At 41.4% G+C, this 20573-nt stretch overlaps 2 protein-coding genes across 2 annotated transcripts; one reads left to right on the top strand and one right to left on the bottom strand.

Annotated features, from left to right (window-relative positions):
* Positions 1 to 3368: 3368 nt before the first annotated feature.
* Positions 3369 to 20009, bottom strand: LOC6042503. The gene is made up of 3 exons (XM_038248595.1): positions 19879 to 20009; positions 4253 to 5329; positions 3369 to 4195 (listed from the first exon to the last, which is right to left on the bottom strand). The coding sequence occupies exons 2-3, from the start codon at positions 5273 to 5275 to the stop codon at positions 3521 to 3523; spliced, it is 1698 nt and encodes a 565-aa protein (XP_038104523.1). The 5' UTR covers positions 5276 to 5329; positions 19879 to 20009; the 3' UTR covers positions 3369 to 3520.
* LOC6042504 lies at positions 12727 to 20084 on the top strand. The gene is made up of 3 exons (XM_038248596.1): positions 12727 to 13431; positions 19118 to 19306; positions 19370 to 20084. Exons 1-3 carry the CDS (start codon positions 12944 to 12946, stop codon positions 19830 to 19832), a joined length of 1140 nt encoding a protein of 379 aa, XP_038104524.1. The 5' UTR covers positions 12727 to 12943; the 3' UTR covers positions 19833 to 20084.
* The last annotated feature ends 489 nt before the right edge of the window (positions 20085 to 20573 follow it).

The following is a 20573-nucleotide window of genomic DNA, read 5'->3' as shown; positions in this document are numbered from 1 at the left end:
GGGCAGTGCGTGTTCGTCGGGAACCTAGTGCATAAGATCGGTCAAGGCCCGTTCTTACACTGAAAATTGCGAATTGCGAATTGCGAATTGCGATTTGGTGTCTTCGGCAAAGTTGTAGGTATGGATACGGACTACACTAGAAAAAAAAGATACGGGGTAAAAAAAATGATTTTTTATTTAACTTTTTGTCACTAAAACTTGATTTGCAAAAAAAAAAACACTGTTTTATTTATTTATTTTTTTTTATTTTCTGATATGTTTTAGGAGACTTCAAATGCCAACTTTTCAGAAATTTCCAGGTTGTGCAAAAAATCATTGACCGAGTTATGATTTTTTGAATAAATCCTGATTTTTTAAAAAAATCGAAATATTGGCCGCAAAAATTTTTCAACTTCACTTTTCGATGTAAAATAAAATTTGCAATCAAAAAGTACTATTGTGAAATTTTGATAAAGTGCACCGTTTTCAAGTTAAATCCATTTTTTCGAAAAAAATCGAAATTTTAAAAACCAAGACTAACATTTTAAAAGGGCGTAATATTGAATGTTTGGCCCTTTTGAAATGTTAGTCTTGATTTAAAAATTTTGAAAGTATTTTTTTAAAGATCGGAAAATTTCACGAATGTTTCATATTTTAACATTGTAAATCGGACCATTAGTTGCTGAGATATCGAAGTTAGAAAATGGTGGGTTGTTTGGGTGAGACTTAAAAACATCAATTTTTATGTTTTTAAACCTTTGCATGGCAATATCTCAGCAGCTAAGGGTCGTATCAACAAAGTTCAAAAAAGCAAAATAGGGGAACAGCATCTAATTCCAGCGTGCCTCTAATGTTGGCAGGTCAGAACTTTGACATTCAATTAAAGCTAATTAAATCGTTTTCAACTGAAATCGAGTGATAAATAGCTCAATAAGAAGTGAGCAAGCAAGTTTCTATCAAAAGTATTGCAAAATTAGTTGCTTAAATAGTGAAAATCAGCAAATTGGATGGAGTTAGGAGCGAGTGCTTAACCTGCCAAACAAACGAGAATTTCCCCTATAGCTTTGCAAGAATATTTTTTTCAAAATAGGGCAAACATGTGCACTAATTTAAAAAAAATGAATTGAGGTTTTGCAGCGCGTGTTTCAAATGTAGGTGGCGCCAAAATGAGGTTACTTGACTAAAATCGTATGCATTTCTGTCGGATTGAAGAACAAAATCGATTATTTCTCATGATTCCCCGCATCAATCTTAATGAAACTGGTTGAAAAAGACGAGAAAATTTTTTTGCTTTAAAATAATGAACATCAATTTTTGGGCGCACAAAAATTAGTGAACTTTTTCTTCAAAAAACTTGTTTTGGAACACGAAAAATTAGTTTTCCCGTGTATATCAATGAAATAACCAGTTATATAGTTGATAACAGATGTGTTAACGTATATTCAACCATTTTTATTGATTTTTGACAGACTTTCTTGCCAAATAGTCGAAATTACTATCTTTTTCTAAACATACTGTTTTATTATAGAAAAATTAAACAAATATTGGAAAGTTGTACACCAAAATGTTGGGAATAATTTTTCTTATCCGAATCCGGCATAAGTTTTATAAAAAATGTTGATTTTGAAGGTGAAAAAACATTTTTTCTAAAAATCATAGGTTTACGCTATTTGTTTATAGGTGGCGACATGTGTCTTTTAGCTTTGCTGCAAATCCTCTATAACTGCGACTATTTAAAAAAAAAAGTCACATGAAAATGGATTTAACTTGAAAACGGTGCACTTTATCAAAATTTCACTAAAGTACTTTTTGATTGCAAATTTAATTTTATATCGAAATTTTTTTAAGACCAATGTTTCGATTTTTTTTAAAAATCATTATTGATTCAAAAATTCATAACTCGGTCAATGATTTTTTGCACAACCTGGAAATTTCCGAAAAGTTGGCATTTAATGTCCTCTGAAACATATCAAAAAAATAATTTTTAATTTTTTTGCTGATCAAGTTTTAGTGACAAAAAGTTAAATAAAAAATCACTTTTTTTTACCGTGTATAATTTTTTTCCTGTGTAGTCCGTATCATGGAATGTAACTTAAGGGGAAACACAACCCATTAAGATGTAACAAAGCGGATCGCGCATTTTAGGACATCATCGCACATTGTCGTAGTAATTGGGTTCCAAAATAAGAGAGTGTTTATTGTGTTTCCTACTTCAGTCGATTGTGGGCGGCGAGGCCACGCGCTTGCCTTACAGAGCGTCATTTTTGTTGAGTAGTTGTGTTTTTAAGTGCTTTTGTAATCTTAATTAATTGTTTTGTGATTTCAAAAAGCCCTTCCTATATCATCGTTTATCGGAAGGCGTCGTGTAAATTGTGTATACATTTTGCGAATAAGGTGTTAAATTTTCGCGGTGAAAAAGTCATTTTTATATAATCGTTGTTCGAAAGACACGCTGACATTTTGAATCGTCGAGTTGATAGTGAAGAAAAAATTTCATTTATTAGATATTTCATTTATTAGATATTGAAATAACCACTCACGGTTTTGTGTGTTAAACAGAAAGACCTTCCCATAGCGTCGTTGCTCGGAAGGCTTGCCGACGAGTCTTTTATGAAAGTCCTTTCCATAGCATCGTATCTCGGGAGGCATCTAAAAGTTAATACCTTACCCTACTAACCCAAACAATATTAATCACTGCTCGAAGGAGAAGCTGTAGATGTAACGGTCTCGAGCGGTGGCAACAGGTGTATGTCACTTGTATTTTGAATTTTTCAAAAAATAGATTCTCTGGACCGAATGGTTTTTCTGCAAAGTTTGTATGGAGAATTAGTGCGGTTCGGTTCTCCTACATATTGCATGCAATTTTTGGGTTGTATGCAAGAGCGACTAACCGCCCTAATTCTCCTACAAACTTTGGAGAAAAACCATTCGGCCCAGAATTTTTTTTAATTCAAAATACACGTTATTCTAGGGAACGCAAACTTTATGCTTCCCCTCGAGTTGAGCCTGCGCAGTCATTTAAGTCACGACAAAGGTGCATGAACTACACGCGCTGCTGGGAGAACCGACCATCGTCACCCTGGCGAGAATCGGGACGAAGTCCATCCTGTCAGAATGCTCTTTGGCCAAAGAGATGGAGAAATCAGATCGAGGCGGACCCAAGAAAGATCTGCAACATTAGAGGCACGATGGAGTTAGATGCTGTTCCCCTATTTTGGAATCTAAGAGAAAGTGATCAATTTACGCTTTCTGTTCACTTTAAAAATGATGTCTCACATGATTCGGTAATTCGGTAATTTCGGAATACACCCTTCCGGCAGCAGCTGAAGATTCATGCAGTCCCACGTCGCAGTCTCACATGATCGTTCTAAATAATAATAAAATAAATGTTTCGCTAAAATTTGATTGGTAACCTTTCCATGTAATTCGAATTCATTTCACGTACAGGAATGAAATATTTGAGTTACGATGAGACTTACGTAAAAATCATAAGAAAAGACAAGAAAAATCTTTGAACTTAAAAGAAAGTGAGTCCCTCCCTCTAAACGCTTAGCTCACCCTCACTCAGTGATGGTCCGATACAGTCCGTAAGGTTCACCTCAACACCTTCGCATTGCTTGCTGGTGTGCTCGAGAAATTCGTCGCCACGAACGACACAATCGTCGATGCTAATCTCCTTCAAATACTTCAAGCCCTCACCGATTGCCAGCCTAATGTCATCGTCAACGCCTTGAACTCTTTGCAGATCGATTCGAACCAACATCGGGCAGAACCGGATCAACGCGTGCAGCGTAGCCTTCGGCAGGCGACACTTGCGGATCTCCAGCAAGCTCAAGCTGTCCAGATAGTCCGGAATGTACACGTCGTCGGAGGCTACCGCAACGCTCACTTTGTACAAGAGCAAGTGTTGCAACTTGCCGAGTTGGGCAACGGGAAGGAACAGATCCGACCAGCTGCCATCGATGGTGCATTTGATGAGGGCAACGGAACGCATATTCGGAAAGTGCCTGTGCCAGTTGTCCGTTAGCTTCGTGCTTCGCAGGGTGATGCTCGTGAGGTTGTGCAGCTCCAAGTCGCTAAAGCTGATGACATGGTTGGAGCAATTAAGCGAGAGCTGCGCCAGTTCCGGCATGAAGTTGAGAAAAGTCGCAGGTGAAGCGATTCTCGCAGTCAACGATTTAAGCTTCGGGAGGTTGTCTCCAATCTTCGCAAGTTTCTGTAACAACTGAAGTATTGTAGTCTTAAAATATATAACAGTAAATCAAAAGCTTACCTCGTCTTCGAACTTCATCCAATCTATCGAAAGCGATTCGATTGAGGGGACATTCCGACTCAAAATCACCATCCTCTCCGGTGCAACGTATGAAAATGTTGCACGCTTCAGCAGCAAACCGTTAAGATCAGATAGCTTTTCCCATAGATCTGTTCCACCACCGATGGCGACCTCCTCCAGCGTTCTGCGCGTTGCCTTTATGAAGCAAATCAGTTTGTCGATGAATCCAGCGAGTTTGCTTCTTCCCGGAATCCGGAGAACTTTCAGCCGTGGGCACATTTGCTGGAAGACGTCCAGCGTCTTTACGTACTGTATGTCGGTCAAGCACAGGTTCTCTAGCGTTTCCAGTTGGAAGTCGACAGCCTTCACGGTATGGAAGTAAAGGTTCTTTCCGCAAGTTAGGTCTAAACGTTTCAAACTCGGGCTAAGCTTGAGCACGTCCAGCAGCATGTCGATCGGAATCTTGCAATCGGCGATGGTCAGAGAGATGAGCGCGCCACCGACCGCTGGCCACCACGCGGCAGCTCCAACCAGAGTGATTTTCCTCAATGAAGCTTGCGTGTGTTGCATTCCGGAAGCAATCACATCTCGTACCAGTTCACAATGCTTGTCCAGTGTAGTTCCGTGCGGAAAACTGAGCACAAACTTGCCCACCAGCGACGGGCTGCGGTCGATGATCCGTTTCCAACGATGACAGACCAAGCGTGCGTTGGCCAGCTGCGTTTCGTTCAAATTCGTCAGAATTTCTGCCCAGATTCTGACCGTCAAGTTCGGCGCATTGTCCTCATCTTTCTGCTCGTCGGAATCCTCCGATTCAGAATCTTCTGATCGCAGCTTATCCAAAACCATCTTAAAGCCTTTACTGATGGCGTCGTGGAGTCGTATGAATCGTTCATCGTATTCCAGGCCGTGGTTGATCCGCTCGCATTCGGTCGCACAGCTTGAGTGGCCATTACTGTAAGAGCCAAGGCAGGGCACTTCGTTTCGAAACACCACTATGCCACATCGTTCGGAAGGGTTCATGTTGGGGTCGCCGGCAGCAAACGACACTTTGACAAAATAGTTTTTCAGCGGTAACTGGAATGCAAAAAGAGAACTGTAGCTAATGGTGAAAATTAAAGAAACCCCTGTCCCATATGCAATAACATCACTGTTTATTATTCTACAAATGACTTTAATGTCTCCAAATGTCTTTAAATTCCGACTATCAAAATACTTCAAAAGGAGTGTTCTTTTATCACGTAACGCAATTAGCCTCCAAAATGTCCCAAGACTCTGCATGCCAAACTTCTTTAAATCTCCACATTCCTTCAAGTTACCACTTGTTTTCAAGTCTCTCAATGTCTTATAGCCCCCAAGAAGTTGACTTTCTTTTTCTCTACAAGAACTTCGCCGCTTTGTTCTCCCAAGTGTATGAAAGTGTGACAAAAGGGGAAGGCGCCGAATACCTATTTTTTTAAACTTTGAATTGACCTATCTTTAGGTCTTCAAGTCACGAAATGGCATTAAACTCATGTAACCAAGTCTCCACATGTCTTCAAAAAAAATCAACAACATGTCTTGAAGTATCCACATGTTTCCACTTTCGGTACGGATCTCAAATATGAGCTTGACTGGCAGTGACAGGACCTGGCGCTTTTGAGGTTTCAATGGGATTCAAATGGAAAATCCAAGAATCGTTAGGGGATAAATGCCATTTAAACCTCATAGTCAAAGCGTCAAGTCTTAAGCATAACCAATCAAGCTCATATTTGGGATTATTTGACCGATCCACGTAGCCTAGTGTTAACGCTTCCGCCTCGTAAGCGGTAGATCTGGGTTCAAATTTAAACTCGCACCAACTGTTTTTTCCCCCTTCTGGGTCGGTTGCTTACTAAAGAGAAGATAGTGTATCTTCACAAGCTGGACCTTATCACGACACTATCGAATGTTAAAATCAACCTTAACATGTTAAGAGGCAGTATTTGTAAAAATTGCTCGGTTTGTTCTAGAGGTCGTATCGAGGTGCTCCGATTTGGATGAAACTTTCAGCGTTTGTTTGTCTATGCATGAGATGAACTCATGCCAAATATGAGCCCTCTACGACAAAGGGAAGTGGGGTAAAACGGGCTTTGAAGTTTGAGGTCAAAAAAACATAAAAAATCTTAAAATTGCTCGCATTTCCGTAAAACTTCATCAATTCCAACTCTCTTAGATGCATTCGAAAGGTCATTTGAAGCACTTCAAAATGTGCCATAGACATCCAGGATTGGTTTGACTTTTTCTCTTAGCTTTTGCAAATTACTGTCAAAAATAGATTTTTTCAAAACCTTAATATCTTTTTCCAACAGCCTCCAACACCCATACTCCTATAGGTCAAAAGATAGGCAATTTCATGGACTATAAGCCTATGGTATTAACTTTTTGGCCAATCGCAGTTTTTCTCATAGTTTTTCGATTTTTCTACAACAAACAATTTACAACGTTAGTTTTTATCCTGCTGGCCTCCATAGCGGCACTTTTTGGTCTCAATTTTGTCATATTCGGAATCCTCGGACAATTTCACGTAAGTTAAAAGTATTGGAATTGTAATTTTGATTTAAAAAATAATTAAATAAAACATTTTTGAAAAAAGAAATTGATTTTATTTACCCTATGATTAATACGTCAAATGCTGTATCAAGTAGGCGAAAACCTGTTTACCCCTAATTCAACAAATTGTTAAAAAATATTTTAATTCATTCTAAATGGCAATTTTTCCAATCAAATTTACAACTCCAATACTTCTAATTTACGTGAAATTGTCCGAGGATTCCGAATATGACAAAATTGAGACCAAAAAGTGCCGTTATGGAGGCCTACAGGGCAAAAACTAACGTTGTAAATTGTTTGTTGCAGAAAAATCGAAAAACTATGAGAAAAACTGCGATTGGCCAAAAAGTTAATACCATAGGCTTATAGTCCATGAAATTGCCTATCTTTTGACCTATAGGAGTATGGGTGTTGGAGGCTGTTGGAAAAAGATATTAAGGTTTTGAAAAAATCTATTTTTGACAGTAATTTGCAAAAGCTAAGAGAAAAAGTCAAACCAATCCTCGATGTCTATGGCACATTTTGAAGTGCTTCAAAAGACCTTTCGAATGCATCTAAGAGAGTTGGAATTGATGAAGTTTTACGGAAATGCGAGCAATTTTAAGATTTTTTATGTTTTTTTGACCTCAAACTTCAAAGCCCGTTTTACCCCACTTCCCTTTGTCGTAGAGGGCTCATATTTGGCATGAGTTCATCTCATGCATAGACAAACAAACGCTGAAAGTTTCATCCAAATCGGAGCACCTCGATACGACCTGTTACACATTGGTGAAAAACTCGCTCTTAACATTTAGTTCAGAAAAAGCCACTGAATCCGCTTTGTAAATGCGGCCCCGGTACTCTTCACGAGTCATGGGAAAAAATGATTTTATTTTACTGATCAACATGGTATCGATTCTCCACATAGTTTCAAGTCTCAACATGTATTCAAGTCTCAACATGTCTTCAAATCTTCACAAATCTTTATGTTTGCACATGCCTTCAAGTTCCCAAATATTTTACGTCTTCACCATATGTATGTATTTCAGATTCCTAATGATTTACACATAAAGCATGAATTTCTCAATTAAGCTGTTTAATTTGTTCTACTGAAAGTTGCTAGAGATTCCAACAAAATAAATTGTGCTAAGCGCGCTTTATCTATTTTTTATGTTTTAATGGCAAAATTGTAATCGGCTCCCCTCCCACTAACATTTACACACAAGATCCGCTGTAATAACACTTAGCTTTAAGTAAAATGTAATTACAAAAGCCGACTCGGTCCTTACCAGGTCCCAGTACCGAAAAGGACCTAATAAAAATAGTTTTATGAAGCAAAAATTGTATTATTTGTAGTTTGAATTCAAAAACTAATTGTTGTTTTACTTTGTATTGTTTTCTCCTGAAATCTTCCCCAAGATCTTCCCTAATGTTGAGTAATGTTTATTTGTACACTCAACCCCCGGTGGTTGGTCACTTTTTCGTTTGACACTTTTTTAGTTTGTACCCCGTTGGTTGGTCAAAGTCAAACTAAAAAGTGACGAACTGTCACTTTTTACACGGCGCTCACGCACACTATCAAAACAAACGTTTAGTAGTGTGTGTGAACTCCGTGTAAGAAGGGTGTCAAACTAAAAAGTGACCCCGTTCGTTTGACAACAGTTGGTGTGAAACCATTGGGGTTTGCGTCTACTTTTACTCTCCATTGTTTTGAATCTTCATCCTTTTCTTCAAGAAAGTGGGGTTCAAGCCCTTACTCAATTTTTAAATTAGGATTAACACAAATATTACTTTTAAAAAACTTTTATGAAATGCTTCGCACCAAAATATTGTAACAAAATATCGTGACAGAAAAATAGCTACACTCAAACCCCGTTGGTTTGACACCAACTGTTGTCAAACGAACGGGGTCACTTTTTAGTTTGACACCTCGTTTGACACCCCTTTTACACGGAGTTCACAAACACTAGGTACCAAACGTTTGTTTTGATAGTGTGCGTGAGCGCCGTGTAAAAGGTGACAGTTCGTTACTTTTTAGTTTGACTTTGACCAACCAACGGAGTCTTTTTTATTCATAACTTATTTTTATTAGGTCCTATTGGGTGCAGCGACCAGGTTGGGACCGAGGATCAGTTTAAAATGTAATATATAATAATAACAAAAATAACTCCTTATACTCCGTACTTTGAGATCATGTACCTGACGAGGGTTACTTGGTCCAAGCAGGTCTTGCAGGTTTTGAACAACCAACCAACGGGATACAAACTAAAAAAAGTTTCAAACGAAAAAGTGACTAACCACAGGGGGTTGAGTGTAATATACTATCATAAAATTATTTTTATTAGGTCCTTTTCGGTACTGGGACTTGGTTAGGACCGAGACGGCTTTTGTAATTACATTTGACTTAATAATTACAGAGGATCTTGTGTGTAAATGTTAGTGGGAGGGGAGCCGATTACCCGCGGCCTACTCGGGGTTAGTAGGGAAGGGATTGATGTTAAAGACATGCGTGGGAAGGGAAGGGGGATTGTGTAGGGGTCTTGGTTGGCTCTGCTGGCCTTTTTAATAAATTAAATATGTCTTTATTGAACATTCTTATAATAATTACATTTCTTTTACATGATAAGTGGTATGGCCTGATGCTCTTCATCTTTGTTGTATTTTTCGTTTTATTATTAACTGATCACATTTATTTATTTGCTTCAAATTGTTTTACATTATTGCAGCGATTCTCAACCTTCTTCTAGGCTGGTACCCCCTGCCATGTAAATCAAGTAGGCCCGGTACCCCCGTTGAGAATCGCTGCATTATTGCATTGAATTGAATACATTTGGGTAAAAAAGAAAAAAAAACCACTTTGACAACTAATCCTAACCTAAAACTAAAAAAAAATAAATCCACTGAAATATTCAAAATCACTAGAACGAGTAAACTACAAACTATATTTTAAGATGAATGCTCCAAGAGTTCTTACTTGTTCCTGGCGAGTTTTGCACCCACGCAGAGTTGTTGTCATCTCGATAAAAATGTTCAGAAGTTCTTGTGGTGAAAACAGGTCACTGCTGCCTTCATCCGTTGATGCTGGTTGGTTTTCCCTCGGTTGCTGACTGAAGCTAGGAGGTGTTATATTCTCTGCAACTTTTTGCCGCTGATTCAACGGCAATGGCTGCAGATTTGGAACCACTCTAACAGATCCCGCTCCAGGTGACGCCAAAACAGGAAAATCCACGTCCGTGTATGCTGGTGGTGTTTTGCGACGATTTGGTTGGTGCCTCGTCGTCGCTTGCTGCCGAATTTTCACAAACTCAGCTCGTTTTGGGCAGCTCCGATTCTTGGTAGAATGGTCGCCGCCGCAATTGAAGCATTTCGCTTCGATGTTCTCGTTGATTGTTTCGCAAGCTTGAGTTTTGTGCTCACCTCCGCAGGTTGCACAACGACTCTTGATGAAACAGTTCCTTCCACCATGTCCAAACTGCAAGCAGTTCGAACATTGTGTCACGTCACGGTGCACTGGACGATAACGTTCCCAAGTCACGATGATGTTGAAAATTGCCCGAACTGCTTTCAGCTCAGACGGCGTTGTCGATCCTTTCTCGAGATGAACCAGGTACAGTTGATCACGATACTTAATGTCCTTGTTGTGTCTCGTCATCTTGAAGACTTCGATCACGTTCAACTTAAGAGTTTTGAGCTCTTCTTTCAGCATACTCACATCCATGTCGTACAGGCCTCGGAGGACCTGTTTCATCGGGCGTTTACCTGGATCGTCATGGCTGTAGTATTCAATCTTTGTGTTGTTCAGGAAATCCCGAACGTAGTTGTAATCCTTTCTGGTAGGTAGCAGAATTTTGAGTCCATCAGCACACAAGCGAATGGAAGCTCGTAAAGCACCAGATTTGATAAACCCGGTCAGCCACTTTCGCACCGAATCCGATGACGATGTTTTCACAAAAATGGGTGGCAACTTTTCCCGTCGTTCAAATTCTTCCTTCTCGCTCACGTCCACAGGGAGGGTAGCGAACTGGTTTCCAGACGAATTTTGAGCGTCCTTGCTCAAACTGCCTGGCTTTGTAGGTAGCGCTTCGGCATTCTTTAGCTTCTTCAAATCTGCCGATCCTGCTGGTGAGGACCGCCTCTTTTTCTTGCCCTGAAGCATTTTTGCACTTTTTAAGCACTTTTCAGGAGCTAAAATCCAGGAGTACCTCACTAAATGATGGTCCACAAAGGAATCCTCTGCTGGCCTTTGCGTTTTGTCCTCAGCCGCAACTCGGTGTCCAGCTGCTGGGGCGATCTTGCTTTGCTTCCGGTGCAACCAGAAACGACGGCTTTGTGTGAAGGCGAGTTATAACTGTGTGTGTGTGTGTGTGTGTGTGTGTGTGTGTGTGTGTGCAACCAACCAAACGGGACCACGCGGTCGCTTCTTACAAATTGAGTTGTTTCCATGTATTTTTAGCTCTCATTCTATACATGCAAATAACTCGCATAGGCATTTGGAAGGTGTTAGCTCTGCCGAGCTTCGGTGACCCATTTCTACGCTGGCTAGCCGAGCGCGAGGTACTTCAGCTTTGTCGACAAGCCCCGCCCTGAAGAACGTTTGGACCAATCAGATTCAAACGTTATTTAGAACTTCCGAACCCTTGTCAAATGGACAAGGACCCAGCGCGTATATAGTAGATAGTATAAGTATTCCTAATTCCAGTAATAGCTCACCAAGTCGCGATGGCCTAGTGGTTAGCATTTTTGCTTACCAATCCAAAGGACGGGGGATCGAACCCCGACTCGAGCGACTTTGATTTTTCGTACATGTTCAGAGTTTCAAGATTTATATTTCCTATACTTTCTCGTTGGGAGCAGATGGGAATCGAACCCAGGACCATTCGCTTACAAAGCGAACACCGTAACCAGTCAGCCACGGCCGCTCCTTGTGTGAAGGCGAGTTATAACTGAATGAAAACTAACTGAAGGAAAACTAACTGAAGAAAAACTAAATGGATATTTTGGAATCTAAGAGAAACTGATATATCGGATAGAGAACATCAAGGTCTAGTTGAGCTAACGCATCTCGCATCGGGATTTCTGGTGGTCTTCCTCGGGCCCTGAGGGTATCTTTCAACTTAATTCTGTGAACATGGTGATCTGGACACGCCCATACGAGATGGTCGATGTCCAAGTAATATACTATGTAAAGAACAATAGTAAAAGAAAGATAAAACCGTAATCTGGGGTGAATCGAGACTACAGTCTGAATAGGCACAGCAGTTTTTAAAGCACTTAAAGCTATTAAATTTGGAAATGGAGGTACACATTTTGTTGACCTGAGTCTGTTCTAACCGAAACCAACCAGAAAAATCAAAATACTGTGCTCCAACATGGTTAAAACTGCTGTCCCAATTCGCCCCCTGTGTCCCGATTGACCCCAGTTTACTGTAGTTTATGTAGTAGATGTAGAAATGAACAATAGATAATAAATTTAACCTTGTCATCAGGATGACTGAACCAAGCCAACGTGGATATAAGAAAATAGGGTACTTGCAAGGAACCAGAGCTAAACTGTTTTGACCCAGGTGATCGAACAGCACTACGGATGTAGTTGGGCTCCTTCCGGGATGTTCCTCGCCTGGGCGTCAACCGACGAGGTATCATCAGTATCATCCACCCTTGGCCCGCATTTTTAATTGACTAATTGTGAACAAAAACACGAAGTAAATCCGATGCTTCAACTTGCATGCAATACCCCGTTTCGATTCCGCCACCAGATGGATTCCCGAAAAATTGCGCGTAAAATATTGCATCAAACACGACCTTATCAAAGTCGATACGCCGCTGCCACCACCCGTCGCCACACAGGTGTTTGGCGAGCTTATCGCTGTTCGCACCTTTACGAACTGATAACGTTCTAAAATGCCGGTTCCCGAAACCGACGGGTCAGTCCAGTTTCAGTAATCGTAACGTTAAGTTGTAACTCGATACGCGGAATTCACCTTTTGAAAGATTCGATTTTAAGCGTGAATCATTCGACGGCGCGCGTTATCAGTTTGTGTGATAAACAATTGGGCCAATCTTAAGCAGCGATGAATAGCTGTCTAATCAGCTTTGATAAATTCGTCAAATAAAGGTTTCCCACCATCCAATATAAGAACAATGGTTCGCGCCTTATGCACCTGTCTACGGAGCATACTTCAGCTTATCCGGAACAACCTCAAGCCGTTGATCCTGTTGGCCTCGCTGGGAACATTTATTTGGCTTGTCGTGGACACCACGAACCGACAGGAGTTTACACGTCACGGAAACCCCGAACAGCAAAGCGGCAATGACTTTCTTCTGCTCCGTCGGGTAGACCCCAAGAACCGTTGGAGTGAAAGTTCCGTCCAGATCTTCCTGGACCTGTTGGACCTCGACACGAACGTGACAGCGCTCGTCCAGCGCCACCGGGAACCGTGCCCACTCACGTCGGAACTCGTATTCAGTGCCTTCGTAGACGATCTGCTGGAGGAAAACCTGTGGCAGTACTACACGTTGATTGCGTTGCGCCAGATCGGTGCCTTTCAGGAGCCGGAAATGGGCGGACTTCGGATAGTGCCTTTCTTGCCGCGATCGACCAAGCGGAAACTGGAGCGATTGTTCGATGAGTGAGTGAACCGAGAAGTGGCCAGTCATTGGGATTTCGTTATCAGTGTTGACGCGAGATATTTTTTATTGATTTTCTGTGTGTGCATTGCAAAGCCCAATATCTATTGGGTGTGGAAGCGTACAATCGAACCCGTTTGTGGTAGACAACGTAATTCACGAATTATGATCGGCATAAGAGTTGAATTAGTTAATCACTCCGCACTGCATAAGAAGTGTGAAGGCAAATGATACCCTGCAGAAATTACCTAAGTGCATCTCCAGCGCTGGTGGCAAACATCGAAGCAAATCAAATCGTCGCCATCGTGCTAACTTGTCGTACGTGCATTTTGGGCCAAATTGAGTTAAGAACGCCATTTTGTGCAGCTCACAATGCTGACCTTCACAGATCCCCAAAATTCGATTTCAATCCTGAGATATTCAACAAAAACCGAAAAAACTCCGTGCATATTTGTCATGTAAAGTGATGAAAACTCAATCTTGTCGTGCTATCTTGTCACTCCATGAAAATTGATGTAAGTGCGACAAAAGGCCAAAGGGATTTCAGGCCAGGAAAGTCAGGATGCGTTTGTCGCACGTACAAGCTAGACTACCGTAAACATTTGTAATTATAACTCGGGACTCCAGCAACCAACTTCAACCAAACTTTGGGACAATGCACAGAATGGTGAGCCAAACAAAACGTGTTTGTTATTGTTTACATTGCGTGCTCTCGTTTTATAATATTCAAGGTCAAACATTAAAGCACGTTTTTCTCGGAACGTCAAAATGGCGGGTGCGACAAGATAGCACGACGACGTCGAAATATGTACCCGACGTCAACCCCACCGCGGTACCTGTCGCGGTAGCAAGTTTGCTCTCTGTTCTTCGGGATTTCACTTTGCTACCCGGTATTCAGCCTGTTTGCTACCGCATCAAATGGAAATGGAACTAAATTCTTTTATAAATTTATTTTATTTCTAAATTCACAAAATAAAAAAAAATAAAAATAAATACAAAAATTAAAAAAAAAACAAAAATTAACAAATAAAAATAAAAATTGAAAAAAAAATCTCAAAAAAAAATCAAAAAGGGGACGGGTATCAGAGAATGAGTACCCGACAGGTACCTACCGACACATATTTTTCTTCTACAGATGAACTTGAGATCAAATTTCGTACCTTCTTTGCTATGCACTGCCGTTCTACGCATAATTGTCCCAACAGTGCAACTGAGAAAAACGCGATTGCAATTTTTCGACCGATTTCTGTGTTTCTACGCATAATTGTCCCGTGGTTTCCTATTCGCCCTATGTGTCCCTAATCACCCCAGTTAGCAGTTTATCATCCTTAATTGTGATTCTCTTGCTATACACCAGGTAAACAAGACATAATGCTTAGTAAAACTTATGATTCCGTGTAAGAAAATACTTGGTGGGACAATTATGCGTAGAACTTTAACGATGGGACAAACGGACTTGGTGTTGTTTTTAATGAGTTTGAGAACAAAGTACCAGATTTTATGTGTTTTTCTTAAAGTACACATCAAACTAAACTCAAAAATGTCATAAAGTCAAAATTGTCCAAAACTGACATGGGACAATTATGCGTAGAACGGCAGTGCACGGTGGGAGACTCGGTGGCAAACTCGCGAGCAAATTTGATGGGAATCAAAGCGGGTAGCAAATTGTTGAACTTTCAACATTTTCTAAAAATGTTTATTTTTTTTAAATTTCAAGAGGACTAAATACTAACTTTTAGCATTTCTAGGCATGAATCAACGCATAATTATTGATTTTGAAGGTAAACGAGAGCAAAAAACGAAAAAAAACACATATTTGCCCACGCGGTGGGCTTGTTTTGGTGGCAAATTTGCTACCCTAGCGGTGGGGATGACGGAGTTTTTTCAAGGTGACGAATTTGATCTAGGTATTCATGAGCCGGGTGTAAATTTGAATTGCACCGCAGCGCTGCAGATGTCCTATGCTTGGCCTTGGCTCGTTTTCACATTTGTTGGTAAAAATATTCAGTATTTTTATTATAAACAAAGTTTTTTTTTATTTTTTTTTTTGTATTTTTGAAACACTTTCCTTTGCATTGCACTGTGTATTGTAAGTTCTTTCCAAATAAGATTTGTACTATAGTTCATTTTGATGAATTGGAAATTCTAACAACATCAAAAAAAGGAAAAATTTCATTAAAAAACCCTTTGAGATTTTCTAAGGAAAAGGACAGACATGGAAAAGCTTAAAACAATACCACAGTTTGTTTTGTCTTTTGATGTCAAAAAACTTCGCTGCGCAAAACAGCTAATCCGTTGTAGATGTACATCATCATCAGCTAACTGAGAGCAGGCAGGCATGAAAGCGCCTAAGCATCTCTTTTTTTATTATTCTTAACTTATTTTTATTAGGTCCGTTTAGGTGCTGTGACCAGGTTACGACCAAGGGACGGTTCATAATAATTTAGAATACATTAAAAAAAAAACTCATTTTCCGCCGTATTTGCCGAGCATGTAACTGACGAGTCTCAACTGGTCCACGCGGGTCTTGCAAGTCTGGAACCTCTCGCTGTACTCGTTAAAAATGTGCCAAAGCTCAGTCGAACTGTAAAGCACCTCCTCTCCTTCCGCCGTATTGATGGCATCGGCGCCGGCGCCGGTATTTTGTTGACTGCTTCCTGCGGGTCGAGGGCGATCCTTTGGCTTCACGTCCGGAACTGCACCCGGCAGCGGAGGGAACTCCGCCGGCGTGAACGCGACTCTGCTTCTCCGCCTTCCTTGCCGGCGGTTTCAATTTCGCCGCCTGCTGGCGTCTCTGGATGAAGTCCGCACGCTTGGGGCAGCTGCGGTCCGTGGCTTCGTGGGCTCCAGAGCAGTTGGCACACCGCTTCGGATCGGCTTCCTGGACTTTGCACTCGTCCGTCTTGTGAGGACCCTCACAGTTGTTGCACCTCCCCTTGAGTTCCTGGTTCCATGGCCCAGATGCAAGCAGTTCCTGCACTGGGTCACGTTCGGCCGCTTGTTCCGGAAGGCCTCCCACCGGATGATAGTGCTTGCCACAACCTTCATTGCAGAGAGCTTCTTCAGATTGGTGTATCCCTTGGGGAAGACCACAATGTACGGAGTTTCGTCCACGGTGGACTTTTCCTTCCGCTTGATGATATGCACCTCCAGCGCGTCCAGCTTGAGATCCCTCTTCAGAAGGTACTTGACCTCGTCCGGTTTCAGTTCATCAGGTAAACCGCGAAGAACGACCCGGTGAACTCGTTCGCTTCTTCGGCCGTGGGTGTAGAATTCCACTTTCTTCCTCTGGAGAAGCTCCTGCAACTTGTCAAAATCTTTGACAGAGAAGCAGGTCACCTTAGTTCCAAATCGGGTTAGTTTGTAAATCGGGTCGAAACCAAATTTACAACTTTCCACTATCGCCACGAGCTTGTAAAAATCCGTGGTGTTCTTCACCACCAAAGGTGGTTGCTTTTGTTTACTTGCCGACTGGCCGGGTGCTGGAACCGCCGGGACGTCCCCTCCTTCTGCTGGGCTGGCATTGTTGTTGTTTTCCGCTAGCGGGCTAAACTTGTTGTTGTTGAGCAAATTCTGCTCCACATTGCTGTCGTCCTCTTTCTTCCTTTTGCGCTCATTCGCCTCCATTCCTCGGAATGTTGGGGCGGAAAGTCCACCGAAAGCACCACGACGGCCAATATCGGCACTTTTGACCCACAAACGTAAACAAGGCCGCGAGCGCGCGGCTGCCACACGTCCGTCACACAAGAGCACAGCAGGTAAACTGCCTAAGCATCTCTCCAGCAAAAAAAAAAACTCGGAAAGCGTGAATATATTATAAGCTTGTCCCGGGGGAAAACCTGCTCCCAGAAGCGGAACACTTTAGCGTAGGATACTCCCCAACCGGGAGGAAATGCTGAGTTGGTCGCCGACAGCTGCGATATAAGTCGAGTTCGAAATCTTCGGAGATTGGCAGAACGCTGGGGATTTCGTCTTATTGTTCGCTCCTCAAGGTCCGCGCGGCACTGCCACGGAAATTCGCCGTGTGGTTTCCACCACAGTTCGCGCACTTGACGCGCGCTTTGTGCTGCTGGGCGTTTTCCCCCAGTTGATCTTTCCACGGAAGACAGCAGCTTTCGGTGAAGTGGGTCTCACCGGTCTTACCACATTTTACGCACCGGGGTTTCAGGACCCGTGTCCGAATTTTTGATGACGTGTAGAATTGCTACGTCACTTTAATCCGCCGTAGGTCCTGGATTTTGACGGACCCACGATCGAACAAGATGTACGTACCTGTCACTGTATATGACCTCTAAAGACCTTCACCACCGCGCCTTGTAACAAGTGGCAGTTCGTCACGTTTTAGTTTGATTTTGACTAACCAACGGGGTACAAACTAAAAAAGTGTCAAACGAAAAAGTGTCCAACCACCGGGGGTTGAGTGCATTATTGTTCGCAACGATAAAACTTATTTTTCTGAGTACAATGACCCTTCTTACAATCGCAAAAGATTTAAAATTGAATTTTAAATCAATTTAAAACATAGTAGTTTATGCAACAAGTTGCAAAAAAAAGGTTTTTTTTAGCACGAGTCGTACATTTATCCAACGAGGTTCACCGAGTTGGATAAATACGAAGAGTGCTGAAAAAATCAAGTTTTGCAACGAGTTCCATACAACATTTTTTGCAATTCAGAAAAACACCCATTGAGTGGAATTTAAAGTCGAATTTTCATGTATTTTGTCAATAAATCGTTTAAATCAAAAAATGTTAAAAAGTGTTTCTTTTCGAAACAAGGGCTGAAAAAATCAACTTTTCAGCACCCATTTTAGTGCTGAAAAGTAGAACTTTTCAGCATTTATTTTGAAAAGTGTTGCTTTTCGATTCTGTTATTTTTGGTACAGAAAAGTAGGCTATTTCGTTGTTCAAGAATGACAGGAAAAGTGAGTAGTTTCACGACGGAATTGCAAAAAAAAACTTTGCGGCCTTTCGTGACAGAAAAGTATCTAATTGACAGCTTGTTCCAAGGGAATCATAGTTGACCCATCGAAAAAAATGCTGATTAAATTATTAAATTATTTGTCAATTGGGTACTAAAGCCCTATGTCAATTTTTATGTTCAACGGTAAAAAACACGATTAAAAACCATTTCTGATCACTTTTTTCATTTTAATGCAAAAAAAAAATGACGAGACAACATTTTTTCGATGGATCAACTGTGGTCCCCTTGGAACGAGCTGTCAAGTAGGAGCTTTTCTGTCAAGAAGGACCGCGAGGTTAATTTTTCAAAATTGATTTTAAACTCTTTGTGGTCGTACAAAGGGTCATTGTACTCTGATTATTTTTTACAGTGATAAAGCTTATTTTTCTGAGTACAATGACCCTTTGTACGACCACAAAGAGTTTAAAATGGATTTTTAAATCAATTTTGAAAAATTATCCTCGCGGTCCTTCTTGACAGAAAAGCTCCTACTTGACAGCTCGTTCCAAGGGGACCATAGTTAATCCATTGAAAAAATGTTGTCTTGTCAATTTTTTTTTGCTTTAAAATGAAAAAAAGTGATTAGAAATGGTTTTTAATCGTGTTTTTTACCGTTGTACATAAAAATTGACATAGGGCTTTAGTACCCAATTCACTTCTTGTCAATCTTTAACTTTTGCATACATATTTAAATTTAAGACAATTAAAACATGTTCACTTTCATCCAGGGTCCCAATGGAGACGATCGGTGACCTTTCGTTCGACTGTTATGACATCGGAGGATCCATCGTCGTAAACAGCACCACTCAAATCACACGACCTCAACGCCGTGACCAGCTGTTTATCTTGGACAACGGAGCCCGACGGTATTTGGACCTAACGGCCGCCGACTGGGGCATGGAGAACCGGATGCTATCGTAATTATTGCCCCAAAAAAATTAGATTTTACTTGAAGATGATGTGAATTGAACCATTTCTAGATTGACAAAAGCAGATTCCGCGCGGAAGCGGTTGGCCAAACTTCACGATCTTTCACCTCCGGCAAAGTCCGACGCGGAGTTTGTCGGAATCTACGTCCGGCGGGACGATCTGCTACCGTTCGATTATTACTACCGGGCAATCGCCTTGCAACGGAATCTGCACGGCGGAAGACTCATCTTTGTGGTCGTTTGTGAGGAGCCTCAGGGGAAAATTTGCCAAAAGTTACACGCTCCCGCCGAGCAGGTTTTCGTCCAGGGCTCCAAACTGGACGATCCCGGTCACGATTTTGCCCTAATGTCCCTGTGCAACCACACGATCGTCTCAAACCAGATGGGAATCTTCCACGCCCTCAACGCCGGTGGGGAAGTCGTAGTTTATGAGTTCGAGGAACCGGACGCTCGGGACCGGTACCTGCCGTGGCTGATGGCCAACGAAATGGACACGTGGTACATGCTCCGGTGAGGGGAGTTTTCGGGAGAAAGAGTTTAGAAAGTGGTTCCGGGCTTACCGTAAAAAGGTGCAGGACGAGAACGAGATTTGCTGCCGACGGTCTTTTTTCACACAAAAAATGTACAGCACAGCGCTACTGATGAAAATACCCGAATGTCAAAATATGTGCTACACACGCTAAATTACTTCCGATGTCATCGGTGACAAAACTTATTAAAGAGACGATTCGCTAATTTGAGAACACTAAATGAATTTGAACAGAAATGAAATGTGGCGTTTGACCGAGCGTTTGACCAAGGAATGTAGATTAGTATTGTTCGTTTCTCTCGAAGGTATCGAGAAATTAAAAGTGCAACATGGAGTTAAACTTTCTGTCAAGCAACTGTGAAGTGCTCCATGACACTAGCAAAAGTTTCACTCCATGTTACCGGCTCACATCTCTCCTTTTAATTTCTCGATACGCCGCGCGGCATTTCAGAATGTGCCGCAGACACTGTTGCCAAGGATTTTCTGCACTTTTGGTGCAATAAAAAACATTCCCGGCAACCATGCCATGCGATTCGACGCGTCGTTTCAAGGCTGGTATGCCGCGTGCAAGGAGGAGGAAACTTCAAAAATATTAAGAACATTTTGGTAGAATAACGAAGTTTTAATATACTTTTTAATATATTAACGAAATGTCAACCATAAGTTCTCACCAACGCTTGTAGCACCTTGATTTTGACAGTGCAAGCGGATTGTTGTTGTTTTCAT

This window comes from Culex quinquefasciatus, chromosome 1 (assembly GCF_015732765.1).
Source record: "Culex quinquefasciatus strain JHB chromosome 1, VPISU_Cqui_1.0_pri_paternal, whole genome shotgun sequence".
NCBI lineage: Eukaryota > Metazoa > Arthropoda > Insecta > Diptera > Culicidae > Culex > Culex quinquefasciatus.
This window is presented reverse-complemented; position numbering and strand designations above follow the sequence as displayed.

Bases quoted from the DNA above. Each gene is read 5' to 3' on its own strand.
- LOC6042503 (XM_038248595.1), bottom strand. From the start codon at position 5,275: ATGAACCCTTCCGAACGATGTGGCATAGTGGTGTTTCGAAACGAAGTG. The intron at 4,196-4,252 runs GTAAGCTTTTGA...CAGTTGTTACAG, and splicing joins GGATGAAGTTCGAAGACGAG to AAACTTGCGAAGATTGGAGA.
- LOC6042504 (XM_038248596.1), top strand. From the start codon at position 12,944: ATGGTTCGCGCCTTATGCACCTGTCTACGGAGCATACTTCAGCTTATC. The intron at 13,432-19,117 runs GTGAGTGAACCG...ACTTTCATCCAG, and splicing joins CTGGAGCGATTGTTCGATGA to GGTCCCAATGGAGACGATCG. The intron at 19,307-19,369 runs GTAATTATTGCC...AACCATTTCTAG, and splicing joins ATGGAGAACCGGATGCTATC to ATTGACAAAAGCAGATTCCG.